The following is a 22,176-nucleotide window of genomic DNA, read 5'->3' as shown; positions in this document are numbered from 1 at the left end:
ACAGTGCGACCTAGAACGGATGACTGCACAGTGCGACCTAGAACGGATGACTGCACAGTGCGACCTAGAAAGGATGGCTGCACAGCACGACCTAGAACAGATGACTGCACAGTGTGACTTAGAACAGATGACTGCACAGCGTGACCTAGAACGGATGAATGACTGCACAGCGTGACCTAGAACGGATGAATGACTGCACAGTGTGACCTAGAACGGATGAATGACTGCACAGCGTGACCTAGAACGGATGAATGACTGCACAGCGTGACCTAGAACGGATGAATGACTGCACAGCGTGACCTAGAACGGATGAATGACTGCACAGTGTGACCTAGAACAGATGAATGACTACACAGTGTGACCTAGAACAGGAAGACTGCACAGTGTAACCTAGAATGGATGACTGCACAGTGCGACCTAGAAAGGATGGCTGCACAGCACAACCTAGAACAGATGACTGCACAGTGTGACTTAGAACAGATGACTGCACAGCGTGACCTAGAACGGATGAATGACTGCACAGCATGACCTAGAACGGATGAATGACTACACAATGCCACCTAGAATGGAAGACTGCACAGTGTGACCTAGAACGGATGACTGCACAGTGCGACCTAGAACAGACGACTGCACAGTGTGACCTAGAAAGGATGGCTGCACAGCGTGACCTAGAATGGATGAATGACTGCACAGCACGACCTAGAACGGATGAATGACTACACAATGCCACCTAGAACGGAAGACTGCACAGTGTGACCTAGAACGGATGACTGCACAGTGTGATCTAGAACGGATGACTGCACAGTGCAACCTAGAATGGATGAATGACTGCACAGCGTGACCTAGAACAGGATGACTGCACAGCGTGACCTAGAACGGATGAATGACTGCAGTGTGACCTAGAACGGATGAATGACTGCAGAGTGTGATCTAGAACAGGATGACTGCACAGTGTGGTCTAGAATGGGATGACTGCACAGTGTGGCCTAGAACAGGATGACTGCAGTGTGGCCCGGAACATGACCAAGCCACCTTTGCGGGCCTCAGATCTGTGGGTAAGAAATCGTACCATGGCTGTCACGTTGCCACCTTCAAATTCAAGATTTTTATTATTGTTCACATTTGTCCAATGCAGAAGACCCACATCTTTGAGTGAGGGCCTGTGTGTGTCCTCACCCGCTGCAGCCTGTAAGCAGTAGAAGCAACCCACATCCAGGCGTCTGTCCACCACACCACGGGCTTGGGTGCCAGGCACATTGTCATGGTGCATTCTCTGCGGACGAGCAGCTGAGAGTCGGGAGGACATATGCATTGCTCTGGTATACAGCTCTCTCTCTCCATGTGAGGCGTGTGGAGTGATGCTCATGGAAAGACAATGGAGGTTATTTCCAGGTGCTTGAATTTTGGGAAATGGTAGCTTCTTTATCATTTTCTAACATTACCTGAACATTCATTAAATACTTCAGCTTTAGAAAAATAAAATTCATATTCAAAAGGAAAATGCTTTGGACGCTATAAAGTACTTTAGAAATTTAAGCATTCTCACGTTTGCATTTAGTATCTTGCATTCTCGATCTAATTTTTCTGTTTAATATGGTCTTATATTGTAATCTGTTAAAAATATCTTATAGAGTAAAACAAAATATATTTACTTGCTATATGATTTATTAGATTTTTCTATTTGTCAAATAAACATTTATCCTTACCTATTGGAATCCTTCTATTTTGTGACTAATATGTTGCCATCAGTTTTTTTTGTTTGTTTGTTTTTTAAAATCAATCTTTATTGTTCCTATTATTACAAAGGTTCCTCATTTCTTCCCCCCTCCACCAGGTTCTCACCCCACCCTCCGCCCCCTCCCCATCCCCCATTGTCCTCATCCATAGGTGCACAGTTTATGTCCAGTCTCTTCCTCCCTCCCTTTCCCCGATAGTAAATCCCTTTTCAGATAGTAAATCAGTTACTTAGCATTTTCTCATATCAATAATACCTCCACATGCCCAATGATACACTTCACACAAAAGACATTTCCAAATAGGTCAACCAGCCTCATCCAGGCCCCACCCAAGGCACTCACAGATCAACACCCCAGCGCTATACTAACTCAACACATTCAGATCTAAGCCGTCATCACTTGATTCAGCAGACTCAAGTTCCCGCAAAAGTTTCCAGCCATGTCTGAGAGGCAGCCTTGGGGCAGGGGCAGGTGAGGAGCGAGCTGTTCTGGGCCTGGCTGCTGCGGGCCTGGCCTTTGTTGCTCTGGTCCATTCCACAACCAGCTGCTCCAGGTCTGGCCACTGCCGCTCCCAACCTGGTTGCTCCGGGCTTGGTTGCTGCTGCTCCGGGCCTGACTGCACCCAACCCGGCTGCTCCGGGCCTGGCCGCTCCCAGCCTGGCAGCCACTGCTCTGGGCCTGGCCGCACAAGACCCGGCTGCTCTGGGCCTGGCTGCTCCCAGCCTGGCAGATGCTGCTCCAGGCCTGGCCGCACCTGACCCGGCCGCTCTGGGCCTGGCTGCTCCGGGCCCGGCCGCTTCAGGCCTGGCCACTCCCAGCCTGGCAGCTGCTGCCCCAGGCCCGGCCACTCCAACCCTGGCCACTCCCAGCCTGGATGCTCCGGGCTTGGCTACTGCTGTTCTGGACCTGGCTGCTCCCAACCCGGCTGCTCTGGGCCTGGCTTCTCCGGGTCCGGCCACTCCAGGTCTGGGTGTTCCTGGACTGGCCACCCTGGGCTTGGCCGCCTCCGCCTCAGGCCTGGCTGCTACTGCCCCAGGTCTGGCTGTTCCAGTGCTGGCTGTTGATGCTCTGGTTCTGGCTGCTGCTGCTCTGGGGCCTGGCCGTTGCTGCTCTGGGCCCGGCTGCCATTGCCTTGTGCCTGGCCACTCTAGGCCTGGCCGCCACTGTTCCAACATTCTGTCCTTTTTTTAAAAAAAAACACATTTATGTTGCAATGTTGGCTGGTGAGTTGAGTTCTGACTTAGTCTTTGATTTTTCAAGATCTTCTTTGTATTCTTTCTTAAGTAATTTTACTATCTTTTGCTCTCACTTGATTTCTTCACATTGAGAACTTCTTCGGTTTCTTCCTCCTTGTCCTGGGAGCTCAGCAGGTTGGCCTGTGGCACCCCTTTGTTCTCCGCGGACTCCTGTGCTGCTTCAGCCTGTTGCCAGGGTCTGCGCTGCCCAGGAAGCAGCCCCCGGCTTTGGCTCCGTTGCCCGCGCTCAGTGGTTGAAGGCTCAGGGGCACCCCCCCCCCGGGGGCCCCGTAGCCCTGCTCCTTGCTGGTGCCCAGCTGGCTGGTGTCCGGCAGGGGCTCCTGCTCCTCATCGCGTTCCTCCAGTCTGGAGCTTTTTTTCTCCTTCCCGCTAGGGGAGTCTAGGATCAGAGTCAACAGACTGTCCTCTGCGTGCAGTGTGCGCAACTCCGGGGGCTCCGCTTTTCGCAGCTCCCCCAGGACTCCACCTCACAGCCCCGTCTCCCTCTGCTTGAGCCTGGGTCCCCAGGGATGGCCTAGAACTGGAGTTCAGGGCAGTAGGGAGTGGGGCTCAGCACCGCCAGAGATTTTGTTTCTTCCCGTCAGGGCAATACAGCATCAGAGTCAACATTCTGTCCTCTGCATGCATTGTGTGCGTCTGTGCGCAGTGTGTGCAACTCTGGGAGCTCTGCTTTTCGCCGCTCCCCTGGGATTCCGCCTCACAGCCCCATCTCCCCCTGCCTGAGCCTGGGTCCCCAGGGTCTGGCCTAGGACTGGGGTTCAGAGCAGTCGAAACTGGGCCCAACTCGGCCGGGGCTCCTGTTTCCTTCCCTCCAGGGCAATCCCACATCGGAGTCAACATTCCTTCCCTTGCAAGCAATCTGCGCGACTCCGGGGGCTCGGCCTTTCGCCGCGCTCCCAGGACTCCACCTCACAGCCCCATCTCCCTCTGCTTGAGCTTGGGTCCCCAGGGATTGGCCTAGAGCTGGGGTTCAGAGCAGTCCGGACTGAGGCTCAGTGCCACCGGAGGCTTTGTTTCTTCTGGCTAGGGTAATCCAGCATCAGAGTCAACATTCAGTCCTCTGCGCGCAACGTGTGCGCGACTCCGGGGGCCCTGCTTTTCGCTGCTCCCCTGGGATTCCGCCTCACAGCCCCATCTCTCCCTGCCGGAGCCTGGGTCCCCAGGGTCTGGCCCATAACTGGGGCTCAGCGCTGCCGGTTCGGGGGTTCAGCCCAGGCTGGGGGTTTTATTTCCTTCCTGCTAGGGAACGCCAGGCAGCACCCGGCCCTCTCCTCCTCTCCGGCTGCGACCTCTCTGCGCACACGTGTGTGCGGGCGCGCAGCATGTCTCCGTACCTTAGACTTTTTTTCAGCTCCTCTGATTTTCCTTCTGGTTTTCTCTTTCCTTCTTGTTATAGAATTTTCAGTCAGTCGACTACCTGTAGCTCTGGGCAATGTCCACTCTACATTTTAGTTGTATTCCATTGAAATTGTTGTGTGCTGCTGCGGTTAGATGTCTACCCGAGCAGCCATCTTGGATCCTCCGCTCTTGCTGCTTTTAATATTCTCTCTTTGTCTTTTGCTCTTGGAATTTTAATTACGATGTGTCTTGGTGTGGTCCTCTTTGGATTCCTTTTGTTTGGAGTTCTGTGCGCTTCCTGGACTTGTAAATCTAATTCTTTCACCAGGTGGGGGAAGTTTTCTGTCACTATTTCTTCCAATATGTTTTCGGTATCTAGCTCTCTCTCATCTTCTGGGACCCCCATAATTCTGATGTTGGTTCGCTTGAAGTTGTCCCAGAGGTTTCTTACATTATCTTCAATTTTCTGGATTCTCTTGCCTTCTAGCTTCTGTGGAGGAGTGTCTTCTGGTTCTTTATGTTCCAAATCTTTGACTTGATTCTTGCGATCTTTCATTCTGTTTTTAGGACTCTGTATAATATTTTTTATTTCAGACAATGTATTCTTTATTTTTTGTTGATCCCTTATCAATTCTTGTTGATCCCTTATCATTTCTTGATGACTCCTTATTAATTCTAGTTGATCTCTTTTCATATCCTCATAGGTCTTATCCATCTTTTGTAGGAAATTCTTGAAAAACCTTATAAGCGTAGATTTGAACTCCATATCCAGTCGCTTTTTGTCCTCCATTTCTTTCGTTTGTGATCTATTTCGTTGTCGCATTTTGCAGTTACAGATGGGATGGGATTTCAGGGTGAAAGCCTACAGCCTTGGCTTCCGTCAGCCCCGCCCTATAAGGCTCCTGTGTCTCAGGGTCCTTCAGTGCTCGCTGCAAAGCGCCTCTGAGAGATAGGTGCCCTCGATTTTCGCCTGCTGCCAAACAGTCTATGCTCTCCCCCATGAGCCCGGTATTGGGGTTCAGTTCAGTTGGAAGTGGAGTTGGAGGTGGTGTTCAGAGCAGACTGGAGCCCCAGTCTCCTTCCGGCCAGGGTAATCCCGTGGCACAGCTGACCGTCCCTTCTCTGTGCGCCGCCGGGACCTTCTTTCACTGCTCCCCCGGGGTTCCGCCTTACAGCCCAGCTCCCTATGGATGAGCCTGGGTCCCCGGGGTCTGGCCTAGAACTGGGATTCAGAGCAGTCAGAACTGGGGCCCAACACAGTCGGAGTTTTATCTCCTTCCCGCTAGGGAACGCCCGCCAGGCACTCGGCCTCCCTCCTCTCCAGCTCCGTCCTCTCCGCTCGCCACGTGTCTCCGTATCTTGGGCTTTTACAGCTCCTCCGCGCTTCCTTCTGGTTTTCTCTGCTACGGAGCGAGTCCCCAAGAGATGGACCACCGGAGCCAATTTGATTAAGCATGCTAGAGTTTATTACAGATTCGAATCCGGGCTCAAACCTTGGCTGACGCAGCAGCCGGCAAACACCCAGGTGAGAGCCCCGATGGAGGGGCAGTCCCTCCTGAGCGCTCACACAAAAACACAGACAAACACACACCTACCGCGGCCAGTCAGGCTCTCCGGATTGGGGTTTCTCATGGTCCTGGCTGGGGATCCCAGATGAATTCATGATCCCCAAGGACCACCAGGGAGCCGAGTCCGATGCAATAAACAAAAGAGCCTTCTCCATGCTAGCATGGGCTGTCCCACTCACGCCGGCAGCATGGCGGAAGAGAGCAAATTTCGCCCAGTCCAGGGGTTTTACTCAGGTCGGTGATGTCACTGCCTCGGCTAACCCTGATTGGCCCCTTAGGACAAAGAACTGGCCGTCCTTATCTGTTCCTAAATTCTAAAGACTAAATTCTAAAGACTGGGGACAGCCTGCATGGTTGGTTCCCAGTCATACCTTGCTGAACATTGGAATGTGGCCCTATCTTGCCCATAATACAAAAACAGAACTAAAGGTTATCTATAGTTTCTACTCCTGAAGCTACTGAGTCAGTGGGAGTCAATCCCCTGAAACTACCCTATTGTTTAAGCAAGTAATCGAAGGTCAAAGTCAGATAACAAGGTTAAAATTCAAACAGCAGTTTTTACCCAAGTATGATTGCTACCATATTTTATTCTCCTTGCTTCTCGTTGTAGAATTTCTAGTCAGTCGACTTTCCTGTAGTTCTGGGTAATGTCCATTTTATATTTTAGTTGTATTTTGTTGAAATTGTTGTGTGTGGCTGCGGCGAGGTGTTCACCTGGGCGCAGCCATCTTGGATCCTCTATGCTATTTTTTATAGTTGTAATTTTTCCTATCTTTACTGAGGAATAATTGACCTCTATCCTTTAACTGGTGTATTCATATAAATTATATTTAAATTAATCATTGATGTGTTACAGCTTTAATCTACCATTTTAATATTTGTTTTCTATTTGTCCAGATTATTTTTCATACCTCTGGGATTGTTATTCTTGCTATCTGATGAGTTCCTTGAATATTGTTGAGCATAGGTTTTTCTTTCTTTATAATTTTTATACCACTGTGTGTAGTTTGATTGGTTGTTGCTCTGGGTATTTCCTGACACCTCTGCAATTGATCACCTCCTATGGTCTCGGTGTTTCACCCTTTGAGTGAAGTGTGGAAACCTTACTTCCATTGAGGTTCCTTTACCCTTCCCACTTACCATACACAGTTGTCTTAAGTGTTTCCATTACATACATTACACACCATTCAAAATGGTGTTGTAATTGAACTTCCAACTTGAAGTATAATTAAAGAAACTAAAGAGGTAGCCTGGCTTGTGTGGCTCCGTGGTTGAGCATTGACCTATGAATCAGGAGGTCACAGTTCAATTCCTGGTGAGGGCACATGCCCCGGTTGCAGGCTTGATCCCTGGAAGGAGGTGTGCAGGCGGCAGACAATCGGTGATGTACTCTCATCATTGATGTTTCCATCTCTCTCCCCCTCTCCCTTCCTCTCTGAAATCAATAAAACATATTTGAAGAAACTAAGAGGAGATTATGTTCACCTCTATATTTCCTCATTCCATTATTCTTTGTCATTTTCTGTGTTTATCTGCTCAGGCTGCCAGAAGAAATACTCCAGACCAGGCAGTCTAAAAAACAGGAAGTTATTTCTCACACGTCGGGAGGCTGGGAGACCAGGTGTGGGCAGGTTCAGTGTCCTGAGGCCTCGCTTTTTGGATGGCAGATGGCAGGGTGACTACATGCACACACTCCCTGCGTCTCTTCCTCTTCTAAGAAAGACACCAGTCTTATGAGGGACTAGGGTCCCACCCTTATGACCTTTATTGACCTTAACTTCCTCCTTAAAGTTTCTACCTTCAAATATAATCTCATTGGGTTTCAACATGGATTTTTGGGTGACACCTCTCAATCCATAACATTTAAAAACAGTATTTGGGCCGAAGCCGGTTTGGCTCAGTGGTAGAGCGTTGGTCTGCAGAGTGAAAGGTCCCGGGTTAGATTCCGGTCAAGGGCATGTACCTTGGTTGCGGGCACATCCCTGGTAGGGAGTGTGCAAGAGGCAGCTGGTCGATGTTTCTCTCTCATCGACATTTCTAGCTCTCTATCTCTCTCCCTTTCTCTCTGTTAAAAATCAATAATATATATATATATTTAAAAACAAACAAACAAACAAACAAAAAACAAACAAACAGTATTTGCGAGCTTCCTTCAGCCAACCTTTAAAGGTAGGTCTGCTACCAACAAATTCTCTTAGTTTTTCTGTAGCTGAGAAGTCTGATTTCCCCTTCATTTTTGAACGGTAGTTTTGCCAGGTACGTGATTCATGGTTGGCAGTTGTTTTCTTTTAATAGTTGAAAAATGAGCCACTAACTTCCAGCCTTGATGGTTTCAGATAAGAGATCTGGTGTCAATCACTTGGACTTCCTCTATAGGCAGTGCATCACTTTGCTTGCTCTCTCGCTCTTTTTAGCTTTTCAGGAGTTTAATGATGATGTGTTTTTCTTTGAGTTTATTCTCTTTGGGTTTCCCTCACCTTCTTGAATCCCTAGTTTTGTGTGTCTTGCTAAATTTAGAGAGTTATAAACCATTATTTCTTTGACTATTTTCCACACACCTCGTTCTCTTTTCCTCTGCGATGCATGATGGTATGTTAGTTATTTAGTTAGACATGAGCTTCACAGATCTGCGGAGCGCCATTCATCTTTTTCCCCCATTCTGTTTGTTCAGATTGAATAAATTCCACTGATCTGTCTTCAGGTCCTTAGATTATAACCCCTGTCGTGTCTACTCTACTATTGAGTCCATGGAGTGAATTTTTAAAATTTTAGTTACTATATTTTTTAGTTCTACAATTCCCATATGGCTGTTTAGTATAACTGCTACTTATTTGTGGAGATTTTCTATTTTCTTCATTTGTTTCCACGGAAATTGAAATTGTTTGTTGGAGCACTGGAGGCCCGGTGCACAGGTGGGGTCCCTGGGTGTGGCCAGCAATCAGAGCCCGCCTCCCCATCTCTTCCTTCCCTCACTGCCCTTGTGCCACCACTGTGCGGTTCCCCTGCCTCCCTGCCTCCGCACCCCCCACCCCTTCTTCCCTCGCTCCCTCAGTGCCCTGCTGCTGGTCGCCCCGCCACGTTCCTCGCTGCCCCCTGGTGGTCAGCACACGTCACAGCAAGCAATTGAACTCCCAGTCTCCTGGGTAAACTCCTGAGGGAGTTGGTGCATGGGTGTGTGGTCCCTCTGCCTGGCTAGCAATAGGGGATGTTCAGGGCCATTTCACCGTCCCAATCAGCGTCAGTCGGGGGAGGGACCGTGTGAGGGTTCCGGGGTGTGTCTGGCCCCATGTCACCCAGTCCTGATTGGCCAGACCCCAGCAGCAAGCTCACCTACGGGGCGAAGCATCTGCCCCCGGTGGTCAGTGCACATCATAGCGACTAGTCAACCACTGGGTAGGACACTTAGCATATTAGGCTTTTATATAGTAGTATATAGATTACAACTATTTTAAAATCTTTGTGAAATAATTTCAACATATATCAACATTAGTGTTGGTTGACTTGTTTCTCATTACAGGTGTGGTTTTTCTGGTTCTCGGTAGAATGAGTGAATGTTTTTTGTATCCTGGACATGCTTGTTTTTATGTCAGGAGTCTCTTAATGCTACTTAAAACCTCATGTTAGCAGGCAGCCGCCCCTTGGAAGTGCAGTTTGATTGGTTGTCTACTTTTGTGGGTGGTGGTTCAGTGACCGTTCAGTTCTGTCCTGGGAGGTCTTACTCTGCTGGCGTTGGAGGCTGTCGCTGGTCCGCGCTGTGCTGCCTGGTGCTGCCAGGCCGGCGTCGGCCCTGGGAAGCGGGAGGGTCGAAGCTGTGGGTCTGTCTTCTCATGCCACTGAGTGAAGGTGGGAGATGCCAGGTGGGCGATGCTGCCCTGCACCGCCCGGTGTGGAGGGGGGTCAGCTCGGCAGGCTCTGAAGGCCAGTGGGCCCCGGGGCCCTGGTCAGGCGGCCTCTGCCCGGTTCCTCTTTGCCGGCCTCTGGCCAGGCCTCTCCTCTCTGTGGACAGCAGTGTGGACAGCCTTTGCTGGTGGAAGGGGAGATGGAAAAGGAGGTCGTGCAGCTCTGGCTCCGGGCAGCTTCGCGGGCGGGCCGCCCTGCTGGCCAGGCCTTTCCTGCCGGCGGCTCATCGGTGCCCATTGGTGGTTCCGGGCTGCAGGCCCCCGGCGCCCACATGGGGATAAAGTGACTCACATCACCGTTCCTGGAGCCGAGGCCTCTCCCCGTCCACCTTCCTCTTCCCACGTCCGGCCTTCCCCCTGGTCTGTGGACGGCTCCCAGGCTGCCCAGCTGTTCTCGGGGGAGGGGGGATGGTGGGTCGATGTGTGCTGGCTCTGGAAGGACCATTTGAGATTCTGCCAATGGAGACGAGAGCGAACCGTTTGCATGCCCTGGCTGCCAGCACTCCCGGCGCTGGCACGTGGTGGCCCGTCCGTAATCATCCTGGTTAGTGAACGAGGGGAAGGCGTGTCCATTCGCCAGGTCAGGCCCTCCAGGCGGAGCGAGCCCCGCTCCCATGTCCGTCTGTCAGCTGTGCGTTCGCCCAGCCACCGTGCTTCTGTCTGTGCACTGGGCATGTGTGTTATCTGTCACCGGGGCTTTCCACAAAGGAGACGTGCTACCCAGTATCAGGCACACTCAGCAAAATACATCGGCATGGAAATCGTTAGCTGGAATCCTCCTCAGGAAAGAGGCCGCATTTCACAGAGAAATTACGTTTCTTGTTCTATGTCGCCCTTAACAATACCAGGTTAGCAGACAGGACGTCAGTGTGTTTAAAGACTTAGACGGTGGGGTTTCAGTAAGACCTCCTCCAGCTCACACTCCTTTCCCGTGAGCGTCAGGGGCCTCTCGGGCGCCGTCTGGGGGCCAGCGGCTCCACAGGCCCACGCCAGGCTTTGTCTGTGACCGGACCCCACTCCGGCTGAGACCCCACATCTCATATCCGGGAGACGAGACGCATAAGGAGCTCATGAAGAAATCAGTCTTTGGTGGGACCGCTTTGATTTGACACTTTGAAATAGGATCCAGGTCACGGTGGTGAATGGCGCAAGCCTTTTTTGGCAACAGCATCTGGACTTGATTATTGTAAATTAGGTTGTGGGGTGCCCCCCTTCTCCCCCCCCCCCCCCCCCGTGAAGCTGCTACTGCACCCAGACCTTGCATCCTGAGATAACATGGGAAGTAATACATGCTAATACTTAAAAATACGTTTTTGTATGAATTCTCCACTTTGCTCTTTCAGTACTCCATTTTAATAAGCTTTTAGAATGCCACCTTTTATACCTGATCAGTAATGATGGTGTTCATACTAAAGATAAACTAAACCTGGAGCGTTTTATTAGCATTTAATTTCTTCCCTCAGAAGCGTAAGTGACACTAAACAGCTTCTCCAATGAATATTTATTAAATTAATGGGAATTACTCCAAAATAACCCACTGTCAACGGTGAGTGAGCTCTGGAAGGGTGGTCTGTGCTGCCTGCACCCCCTCCACCCCTCCCTCCACCCCCTCCACCCCTCCCTCCACCCCTCCACCCCTCCCTCCACCCCTCCACCCCTCCCTCCACCCCTCCACCCCTCCCTCCACCCCTCCACCCCCTCCCTCCACCCCTCCACCCCCTCCCTCCACCCCCTCCACCCCTCCCTCCACCCCCTCCACCCCTCCCTCCACCCCCTCCACCCCTCCCTCCACCCCCTCCACCCTTCCCTCCACCCCTCCACCCCTCATCCCTCCACCCCCTCCACCCCTCATCCCTCCACCTCCTCCCTCCACCCCTCCCTCCACCCCCTCCCTCCACCCCCTCCACCCCTCCCTCCACCCCCCTCCACCCCGTCCCACCGCTCCGGCCTTCACCCTCCTTCTCCCCTCCACCCCTCCACTCCTCCACGCCCCCTCCACCCCCCTCCACCCCTCCCACCGCTCCACAGCCCACATCTCCCCTGGGAGGCCTGAAGGGCCTGGCTTCCATCCCCCGCTCCCTGCAGGAACAAGGAGGTGTAACGGGTGTGTGTGTGTGTGTGTGTGTGTAAGCCCAGCGCTCAGCAGCTGAGATGTCGCTTTCTTATTTCAGGAATGTTTGTATCTGAAGTTATTTTTCAGGATCAGAGTTAGTCAGAAGAGAAAGAAAAGGAATACTTTCATATCTAAAGAGCTTACCAGCGGTCTGTCCTTCTCTTTTATGTTGTTTCAGAAATGGTAACACAGACATTTCTCAGTGTCATAGAAACCAGACTCCGAGAGGGGTTGATGAGCTTTGTGTGTGCTTTGGGGAGAGACTGCAGGGAGAGCCGGAAGCAGCTCTGCGCTTGCTCACACTCAGGCGTTGCTCCGCTTTGTGATGTGAGAGTCCTTTTTACACAGAGAAAACAAACAAAACACAATCATAAGAAAAGGAAGTTCCCGCCAGTCGGAGCGCCGACCATGGACCAGGAGGTCAGGCGGCTGCCGGTCAGGCACACACGGGGCTGCCCAGGGCGTGTGCCTCGTGGGTGCAGTCTCCTGGCTCTGCTTCTCCGGACACTGCCCCTCATTTAGACCCCACACAACCTCCTACCAGGAGAGAAGACAGAGACAGATGCCAGCCTGCGCCTGGCCCTACAGCCAGGGCCCCTCTCCATTCCAAGGCCTCCTCCCCCAGCCCCGGAGGGGGAAAGGGCTGACATAACCCTGGAGCATAGGAGCCTGAGAAAACAATGATTCTGAAGAGGGCTCTGAATCTCTCTTGAATTCTAACCCAGGTGACTTCCCTTTGGTTCAGCCATCACCTTGTTTTAACCTGGGAGCTTTTGTTTTGTTTTGTTATTGCTTTCAGAGAGGACGGGAGAGGGGGAGAGAAACATCGATGAGGAGAGGGAATCATTGATCAGTTGCCTCCTGCACGCTCCCTACAGGGATCCAGCAGCAATCGCAACCCTAACCCTGGCTGTGCCTGACCAGGAACCGCCTGACCTCCTGGTCCATGGTCAGTGCCCAGCGCTGAGCCAGCTGGCCTGGCGGGAACTTTCCTTTGCTCATGATTGTGTTTTGTTTATTTTCTCCTTGTGCAGAAAGGACTCTCACATCACAAAGCGGGAGGAGCGAGCGCAGCTGCTGGGGAGGGGCGTGTTGGTCCTGGGAGTATTCCTGGTGTTCCAGGCTGTTCCACCAGCTTCCATTCCGCCCCACCTCTGCAGGAGGGCCCCTGCGGGGAGGGGAGGGGAGGAGGGGAGGGGAGGGCCCCTGCAGGGAGGGGAAGGGAGGACCTCTGCGGGGAGAGGAGGGGAGGGGAGGGGAGGGCCTCTGTGGGGAGAGGAGGGGAGGGGAGGGGAGGGCCTCTGCGGGGAGGGGAGAGGAGGGGAGGGGAGGGGAGGGGAGGGGAGGGCCTTTGCAGGGAGGGGAGGGGAGCTGAGGGAGAGAGGAGGAGGGAGGGGAGGGAGGAAGGCCTTTGCAGGGAGGGAGGGAGCTGAGGGGAGAGGGGAGGGAGGGCCTTTGCAGGGAGGGGAGGGGAGCTGAGGGGAGAGGAGGGGAGGGGAGAGGAGGGGAGGGGAGGGCCTTTGCAGGGAGGGGAGGGGAGCTGAGGGGAGAGGAGGGGAGAGGAGGGGAGGGGAGGGCCTTTGCAGGGAGGGGAGGGGAGCTGAGGGGAGAGGAGGGGAGGGGAGGGGAGGGCCTCTGTGGGGAGGGGAGGGGAGGGGAGGGCCTCTGTGGGGAGGGGAGGAGAGGGGAGGGGAGGGGAGGGAAGAGGAGGGGAGAGGAGGGGAGGGGAGGAGAGGGGAGGGGAGGGGAGGGGAGGGGAGGGGAGGGCCTCTGCGGGGAGGTAAGGGGAGGGGAGGGGAGGGGAGGGGAAGGGAGGACCTCTGTGGGGAGGGGAGGGGAGGGGAGGGGAGGGCCTCTTCGGGGAGGTAAGGGGAGGGGAGGGGAGGGGAAGGGAGGACCTCTGTGGGGAGGGGAGAGCCTTCGTGTGCAGTCATCTTTCTGAGACACACACAGTGTCTCTAACTCAGTCGTTTTCCTCAGGCACGCAGTGTCTCTGACCCCTGTGGTCGCCTTTCTGAAGCACACACAGCGTGTCTCTACCTCCTGCAGCCATCTGTCTCAGGCACACACAGTGTGTCTCTAAGTCCTGTAGGTTATTTCTCTGAGGCACAGTGTGCCTCTAATTCCTATATTTGAGCAGGACCTTTTTTTTTTAATTTTTATTACTTGACCTCAGTTTCATTAAAAATATAGAATTATAATTTTATTTCTTCTGTATTTTCCAGCATATAAGACAACACTGTGTTCTATAATAGTAAAAAGCCTGCTCTGATTGGCCAGAGTCAGAGAGGCGGTCTATTAAAAAAAGAACTGGTGTTGCCTCGGAAGTGGGGGGTAGTCTTATACAGCGAATATAGGCCTAAACCTAAATTTTAACTGTAAAAGTAGGGGGTCGTCTTATACGCCGGAAACTACGGTACTCTACACATGCAAAAATGGGAGTATGTACCAGGATATTCACAGCTGCTTTTCCTGTGAGATGTGATTGTGGGTGGTATTTGTTTCCCTCATTATGCTTCTCTGTATTTTCCTCGTTTTTTTATAGAATAGATATGCTTTCCTTTTGTTGAGATGATAGATGAAGCATCCTTTGAGGGTAGACCATCTGCAGGAGGTCACACCTGCTGGTTAGTAACAGCACTCTAAACAAACCCAGAACGTGAGCAACAAATACCTGCAGAGGAAACAACACACAGCTCAGCTGGAGAGTGACTCTATTCTTTACCCATTTCATGTTTCAGAGGGCAAACCCTGTGAGACCTGCTGGTTCTGACAGACTCTCAGGCCCGAGAATAGACAGAGGACTCCCGGATGGCTGTCAGGCAACAGCTCCAGAAGGGCCTGGTGGCTCTTTACCATCCCTGCTGCTCAGTTTGGGCAGCTGTTAACAGGTACTTTGTATCATTGGAGGTTAGAGGGCGTGGATAGGGAACTGAATTCTCTTTTGATTTCCAAGGAGTTGATTTTTCATTTGCTTCAAGGTAAGGGAAGGAAAGACCTCAGTCATCATTGTGATGGTCTGTTCTCATTTCAGCCGAATCTCTGGTGCAGCTGATGGCAGTTTCCATGGACAGTGTTTGTTGTTCTCTAGGTTAGTTCTTGTCCTCTTTTAATTCTCTTATTTTTCATTTTTTAAATTAAGGTATTATATGTGTACATACCTTACCAATGGGCAGGACCTTGAACGTGCTTATGACTCGCAGACTCTGGGCGAAGGGATGTCACTCCCCTGATTGGGTATGTAGAACAGTGACACCATCTGGCCAGCAGACTCCATCTCTTGCTGATTTTGACAAAGCAAACTGCCATGTAAGGAAGTGAGTGCAGCCCCCACTAACATCCAGCAGGCACTGAGGCCCCCGTCCAGCCCTCAAGTACCCGCAGCCTGCCGAGTACCATGCTCTGAGCTGGACGTGGCTCCTCCGTTTGAACTTTCATATGAAACCCCAGCCCTTGTAGCACCTTGATGGTAGCCTCATGAGAACCTGAGCAAGATCACTCAACTAAGCTGTACCTGGATTTCCAACTCACTGAAACAGAGCTAGTAAATGCCTGTTGTTTGAAGCTAATAAGCTTGGGTATTTGTTACTTAACAATAGATAAAGAACACATCCCACAATTTATAGTTCAAGCCTAATCAATCTATAAGGACCAACCAAAATACCTTAGTATCCTTAGGACTCTAATGCCTGTGTCCCTGCTGATCCATTGTGATCAGCGCCACACAATTCATCTCTCAAACTGCACCGGGCCGTTACCATTACCGCCCTGACCGGACTGTGTGTCCTGTACCTCCTGCATCTGAAGCACATGTTGCAAGGGAGAGGTACTCACCGAACACTTGTTATTAACAGCAATGGCAATTGTTATATTCAACAACCTGTGACAGGGTACACTCACTGTAAGCCTGTCTCACCAAATGTTGAGAGCTGTATCAATAACTATAATTAAAATCTGCCTATAGTAAGAAGTATTTGGTTGTGAAAAAACAAACAAAACAAAAACAAACACTCACACTATTATTTGAGATTCCTTTTATTTTTATTAAAACAATACAAATGGAGTTAGTGACAATGACATTTTTCAGATGTTCTCTAGATAAGACAATAAAACTATAAATCAAAGTATTTTCTTGGCTTTTTTCCTGAGAAAATCTGAATAATAAGCTCAGTCTTTAATCAATTGACCCTCTCCAAATTTGATTTTTTCTCTAAGCTTGATGTGCTGAACACAGCAAGGACCTGAAGAATCTATGTGTTTATAAAGGCATTTTAGAGTTCCAAGTTTAAGATGGTTTGCAAAGGAAACACACACAAGAAGGCTCCAAGCCACTTTCTGTCATTAAAACATGCATGGAAGAGAAGGAATAAGATGAGCACATGATTACTTGGAAAGAGACAGCGAGTCAGTCTCCTGTCAGCCAGGCACGGACACTGTCCCTACATCCCCCATGCTCCCAGAGTCCCCTTCCCTCGCAGTTCTGGGACTGAGAGTGTCCACCAGGAAAGACACTGGCAAGAGATGAGGAAGACATCATTCACCGATGGCAGTTAGAACACGTGGCCAGATGTTGAATTCAGAATAGGGTCTCAGGTTGCTCAACAGAACTCTCACCACATGGCTACAGAGTGGAAGCGGGAGGGAGCTTCTAGGGATCCATGAGAAAAGCAGCGGCTCCCGAGAATCTTCTGAGAACCACAGAGGTGGAAGAATTGAGCTAAATTTTCAGGGGCTGCTCACTTTGCTCCCCCCGCAATATTGAACTATGTTTCAATATTTAGAGTCCCTTAGCCGTGGCTCACACTTGTATGTACCCAGGCATATGTCTTTAAATTTTTTCTGCTTGGCACTTGGTGTGTTCTCTAAATGTCAAAACTTGAGTTTTTGCTCAATCTAGAATTTTTCTTTCTTTTAAAAAAAATATATTTTATTGATTTTTCACAGAAAAGAAGGGAGAGGGATAGAGAGCTGGAAACATGGATAAGAGAGAAACATCAACCAGCTGCCTCCTGCATGCCTCCTACTGGGGATGTGACCGCAACCAATGTACATGCTCTTGACCGGAATCGAACATGGGACCTTTCAATGCACAGCTGACGCTCTATCCACAGATAAAGTTCAAACCTCCTACTCTTAAGTGTATTTCTATATTCCGTTGAATCTATATAGTATATGCTTTGGGTGTGGGTTGTGATAGTGCAAAATTATTTGTAATTGATATTATTTTTAATTGTGCTTTTTAACAATACATATTTAATGTCTATTGGCTTGAATTATGCCTTGTGCTATCAGGATGATCATTTCTGACTTTTTTGGCTAATCCTCACCTTAGGACAGTTTCTCCATTGATTTTTTTTAGAAAGAACAGAAAGAGGGGAGGGAGAAGACAGAAACATCGATGTGAGACAAATTGATTGGTTGCTTCCTACACGTGTCCCAACTGAGACTGGTGACCAGCCTGCAACGGAGGTATGTGCCCTTGACTGGAATGGAACCCACGATCTTTCACTCTAACCACTGAGCAAACCAGCGAGGGCTCCATTTTCTTTTAGGTTTAGCCTTTTTGAATCATGAGTTTAGGTTTGTCTCTTGTATCTACACAATGAGCTTATTTGAAGTTTTCCTTCCATATTTTATTAGTATCATCACTTTTTTCTACTTGGTCAGAATAACATATATTTTCTACTTGTCACATCTTTACTTTCATTAAATATATCCATTACTACTATTTGTCCTTTTGCTGAAATTTCCCATTATAATTCTTTAAAAAGAAAAACTCACTGGAAGATATATTTATTGATTTTAAGAGACTGGCTGCCTCCCATATGCACCCTGACTAGGGACTGAACTTTGACCTCCTGGTTCATAAGTCGATGCTCAACCACTGACCCACTCCAGCCTGGCTGAACTCTAATTTTGTTTTTCTATAAACATGTTACTTGAAAGATAGCTTTTCTGGATATAAAGACCTTGATTCACATTCATTTTTTTTCATTAAATCTCTTCAAAATGCAGCTTCACTTTTGTTTTGCCTTGTATACTGCTGTTGAATTTTTATTTATTTATCTTTGTTTCATTTTCCTTAAGCCTCCCAGTCAGTAAGCAGGGAAATGAAGTGTAAGTGTTCTCTACAGCGTAATCCACAGAGTAGGTGTGGCTCGGATGGCTTTATCTGCTGTCTTCATGAGGAGTCTGGATGGAGATAACCAGCATGCTCAAACACCTCTACTTCGGTAAGTAAGGTTTCACGTCCACAGGAAGATGGCATCAGGCCCACTTATCAGATTTTGTTTATCTCACAGGTGTGCAGCAGCACCTTTCCCACCCACATTACCGGACCGAACTGGTCTCACACCTGGTGGCACGTCACCGCCGGCCGTGCACAGCGGCCAGCGCAGCGGGCGTGGGCTCTCTGTCCGTTTCCCTGAGTGCACCTCCCTGCGGGCACAGGGAGGGCAGTGCGTGATCCAGCCCTGGCCTGTGCCCCTGCGCTCCCGTCGCAGCCGCCCCTCTCAGCACTTTGCCTCGCTGACGTTTTTTGGTATTTACCTTACTGGATTGTAGTCATTTTACAGAAATAATTAAAATTATTTTTGTTTAAAATGTTGGCTTTTTTTGAGGATTGAAGTTAAATAATGTGCTCTACCATCTTACTCGGGAATTTACAATCACTTTTTAGAAGTAGCAATAAACACAGCTGTTACAATTTTGACTTGGAAAGTACAAAGCCGTTTAGAAGTTCCTTACCATTTACAAACTAGTGGGTTCTTGTACGTTTGTAGTTCTATGTGGCCAAGGCTTAAATGAGGGGAAGCTAGGAGATTTCAGATACATTATTGAAATTATGCAGCACCAAACATCTGACACTTTTTACAGTACTAAGAAATTAATATTTTTCTCCCTCACCCAACTCCCACAAAAATAACATCCTAGATTTATAGAAAAGTAAAATCAAGAGAATGTTCTGTTGAATATATTACATACAAATACAGACTCGTTATCAGGAATGTAACTTTATTTCCATTAAAAAAGATTCCCCTGCGAAAAGCCTGCACCTGTGAGCAGTAGCAGGCGTATGGACGAAGCACCTCAAGCAAAAGCAGAACCACGTTCTAAAAGGGTGTTACTTGAAAGGATGGCGAACACAGGTTATAAAAACGACATTTCTACAATTTTACTCCTTCACCGTTAGTAAGATGGAGAAAAGGCGTAATACTTATGCACCATGGGTGCTATAATGAACATTCCCACCACCTCACTGGGTTTGCCAAGGGAAAACAGCTGAGGTACAGCTTCCTAATTTAATCTTTAGTGCTTTGTATTATTTCTGGATATTTGGAATCAAAAACAGAAAAGAAAAACCTTCTCATTTTCCTTAGCTGAGAAAAAGCCTGTAGTTCCATGTCCCCAGGAATCCATCCAATACATTCTAGAAGCCCGAGGCCATGATTCATGTTTTGGGATCGGCACAATAACCCTCTCCCTACGGAAGGTTAGGACCACACGTAACAAACGGAGACAGGACAGGATCTGGTGTACATTCGCACACAGGAAGTCTCGAGGCTCGTCTCTGGGTAGCGAGGCTGGCTGGCTGGCTGGCTGGCGAACGGGCCCTCAGGTTTGTAAAAGGCTCGGACGTGCAGAATAACCGCAGTCTCCAGTGTCAGCCACCGGAGCTCCCCGCAGGCGGCTCCTCCAGGCCGTACGGCCACTCCCTGGAAGCCTGAGGAGCGCCCAGTCTCACCGGAGGGAGGGGCGGTAACTGAAGCTCCATTTTTAAACAACAACAAAAGGAAGAACATAAAATACTGGTACAATGAACATTTAGAAAGCACTAAACAGTATGATCCCATGCAGTTGTATGCTTTCACCAGTTTTCCTTAAAAACCACCACCAGTTCCTGGGCTTTTAGATGTGTTTCCTCTGGAAAAATAACCAGCATCCTCCGCACGGTCATGCCGAGGCGGCAGCCGCCGTGCCGGCGACGCGGCGGTGCAGACCTCCGCTGTGCGCAGCCGGCTGTGCCGGCCCGTCCGAGCCTGCGGGACTAGCCCAGGACCGCCTGGGCGACCTCCTTGATGGTGGACGCGGCCTTCTCCAGCTCCTCTTCCGTCTGCTCCACAGTGACCACCACCCTAATGCTGCGAGAAGAGGAAGACACAGACGTCTGCTTTGTGCATCAGCGACCTGAGCCTGCAGCTGCGCTCCCGGCAGAGGTGAGGGGCAGGGCCCTGTCCTCCCGCCCCGTGTCTGACACGGCTGTCCCGGGAGCTCGTGGCTCCTGCCTGACGGGGTGTGTGTCTGCTCGACTGACCTGGCGGGCTCCGCCCAGGGACGCAGGAAACCTGGTCTTTTACACAAACTACTGCTTCCGCAGCCCCAGACCCCAGGCCAAGTTCCAATGCCTCCAGTGAACGGGCTGCAGCGGCTCCTGTCGGTGCCTCAGGAAGCCATGTGGAAGCTCTACACTGTAGGGGTGTCGAACTCAATCAGAGAAGGGGCCAAATCTAAAATCCAGCCTAAATCGCGGGCCGAATGGTTTACTGAACAGTCAGAAACTGTCATTGTGATGGAAACGCAGCGGAGTGCAGTGATGACAGCGCGGTGCGGGCCACATTGCAAGGCCTGGCGGGACGGATTTGGCCCGCGGGCCTTGTGTTTGACACATGTGCTCTACAGTATTTTGCAGGGAGGCAAACATTTTCAAGTTTGCAGAAAACTGAAGACAAATGTCAGCTCCTCAGAGCAGTTCTGCCTGCTGCATCGACTGGACACACCTGCTGAGCTGCACTGGCCGGGCATAGAGCCCAGGGCAGGAAGCCACCGGCCCTGTCCTGGCTCTAGTCACACCTCTGCCGGGCAGCGAGGACGGAGGGCAGGTCCTAAGGGTGCTCGCGGCCTGGGCTAGGGGCCTGCGGCCAGGCAGCCCGTCTCTAGCTCCATGGACGAGGTCTCCGGGGCCATCGTCTCCACGCTCGCTGCCCTTCGCGCTCGGCTCTGCCTCCCTCCTGCACCGGGGCCGCCAGGCCACGTGCTCTACTCCCTTCTAGAAGCCTCCATGCTCACCAGGTCCTCTGCCATATCCCATTTTCTGGGCTCAGCTTCCATGTCAGCTGCTCTCGGAAGCCCGAGTCCTCCCTGGCTACCCGTGACCTCGCTGACCCCATGCCGTGGCCCTGCACACCATGCCTCAGGGTCTCCCTCCTTCCACGGCACCGGACGCGGGCAGAGGGGGGCCGGGTGTTAACCCACGCTGGCTCCTGCCCTGCGATCCCCTCGCGGTTCCCTGGGCTCTGGAAGCGTTTGTGGACACTGCCTCGCACCGCACGCCGTGAGGGGCGGGCAGGCATTTCTCAGTGGTCCTGGGGCTTTTCAGGTAAAATGTGCAAACATCTAGCTTGAAACAGACAACAGCTGGTGTGCTCATTGTAATGACGAAATGCTTCCTTGCTCTGTGATAGCCTTTCAGAAACTTCAGACCATGACACGTCACAGACTCAGAGAAGGAATGAAGTGAGGCACACTTCCACGTCCACCAACCTGGGAGGCGGCAGGCACTTCTCTTCTCGCTCCAGGTAGCGCGCCTGTGTGAGGGCGATGCTCCGGTCCATGCACTGCGGGAAAAGGGCGGGAAGAGGGCAGTCAGCCTTGGCAGGCCTGGCACCCTGCGGCAGGGCCAGTGCCCGGCTCGATGCCCACGGCTGGAGACCGGTGAGAGCAGCAAGAGACCCAGAGCCGGCCACCACGGCAGAGACTTCACTGACATGTGAACGGCCTCAGCCGCTGGCAGGCATTTCAGACGAAGCAGAGCTGGGGCATGGGCAATGCCAGCAAAGCCCGCAGGCGGCCACAAGCCGGACGGGGCCTGGTGCCAGCAGAGCGCCGAGGAAGAGCTTGGGGCTCGGCTGCCTCTGAGCGCCCGCTCCCCGGGCCAGCGCCCGGCCCGCCGGGCGGCTGCACAGCCTGAGGCCGCTCTCCCAGGCCCGCGCACCTGCCGGCAGGTGCACCTGGAACACTCCATCCCTCACGGCGTAAGGATCAGGGGAGGGAGCAGTTACCGGGGTTTCTTCTCTGGGGTGACGACAGTGTTTGCGGTCGAGTCGTACTTATAAAAAGGACACGTGGCGGCACACGGAGTTAGCCTGTGCGTGGCGCCAGGCAGCCGCTGGAGGGCCTTCTGCAAGTGGCAGGGCGGGGTTTCCGAGAGGCAAGGACGGGCACCCGGGATGGCACGGGCTGATCTGCATCCAGAAGTGGATGCCAGCC

General features: G+C 51.2%; 1 protein-coding gene across 5 annotated transcripts in view; it reads right to left on the bottom strand.

Annotated features, from left to right (window-relative positions):
• Nucleotides 1-19,016: 19,016 nt before the first annotated feature.
• Nucleotides 19,017-22,176, bottom strand: part of SPTLC1 (serine palmitoyltransferase long chain base subunit 1) — a 66,264-nt gene continuing 63,104 nt past the window's right edge. For 4 of the 5 annotated variants that reach the window (XM_036430183.2, XM_036430184.2, XM_036430185.2 and 1 more), the window contains 2 exons: nt 21,451-21,524; nt 19,017-20,051 (listed from right to left, as the gene is read on the bottom strand). In XM_036430183.2, coding sequence (XP_036286076.1) covers nt 19,958-20,051; nt 21,451-21,524 — 168 coding nt within the window. In that variant the 3' untranslated portion in view covers nt 19,017-19,957. Of the gene's footprint in view, nt 20,052-21,450; nt 21,525-22,176 lie in introns of those variants that run through there. The other variant, XR_004986682.2, reaches the window with a different exon arrangement.

Source organism: Pipistrellus kuhlii, unplaced genomic scaffold, assembly GCF_014108245.1.
Source record: "Pipistrellus kuhlii isolate mPipKuh1 unplaced genomic scaffold, mPipKuh1.p scaffold_m20_p_102, whole genome shotgun sequence".
In the NCBI taxonomy this organism is placed as follows: Eukaryota; Metazoa; Chordata; class Mammalia; order Chiroptera; family Vespertilionidae; genus Pipistrellus; species Pipistrellus kuhlii.
The sequence above is the reverse complement of the archived record's forward strand: the minus strand, read 5'-3'. Positions and strand labels throughout refer to the sequence as shown.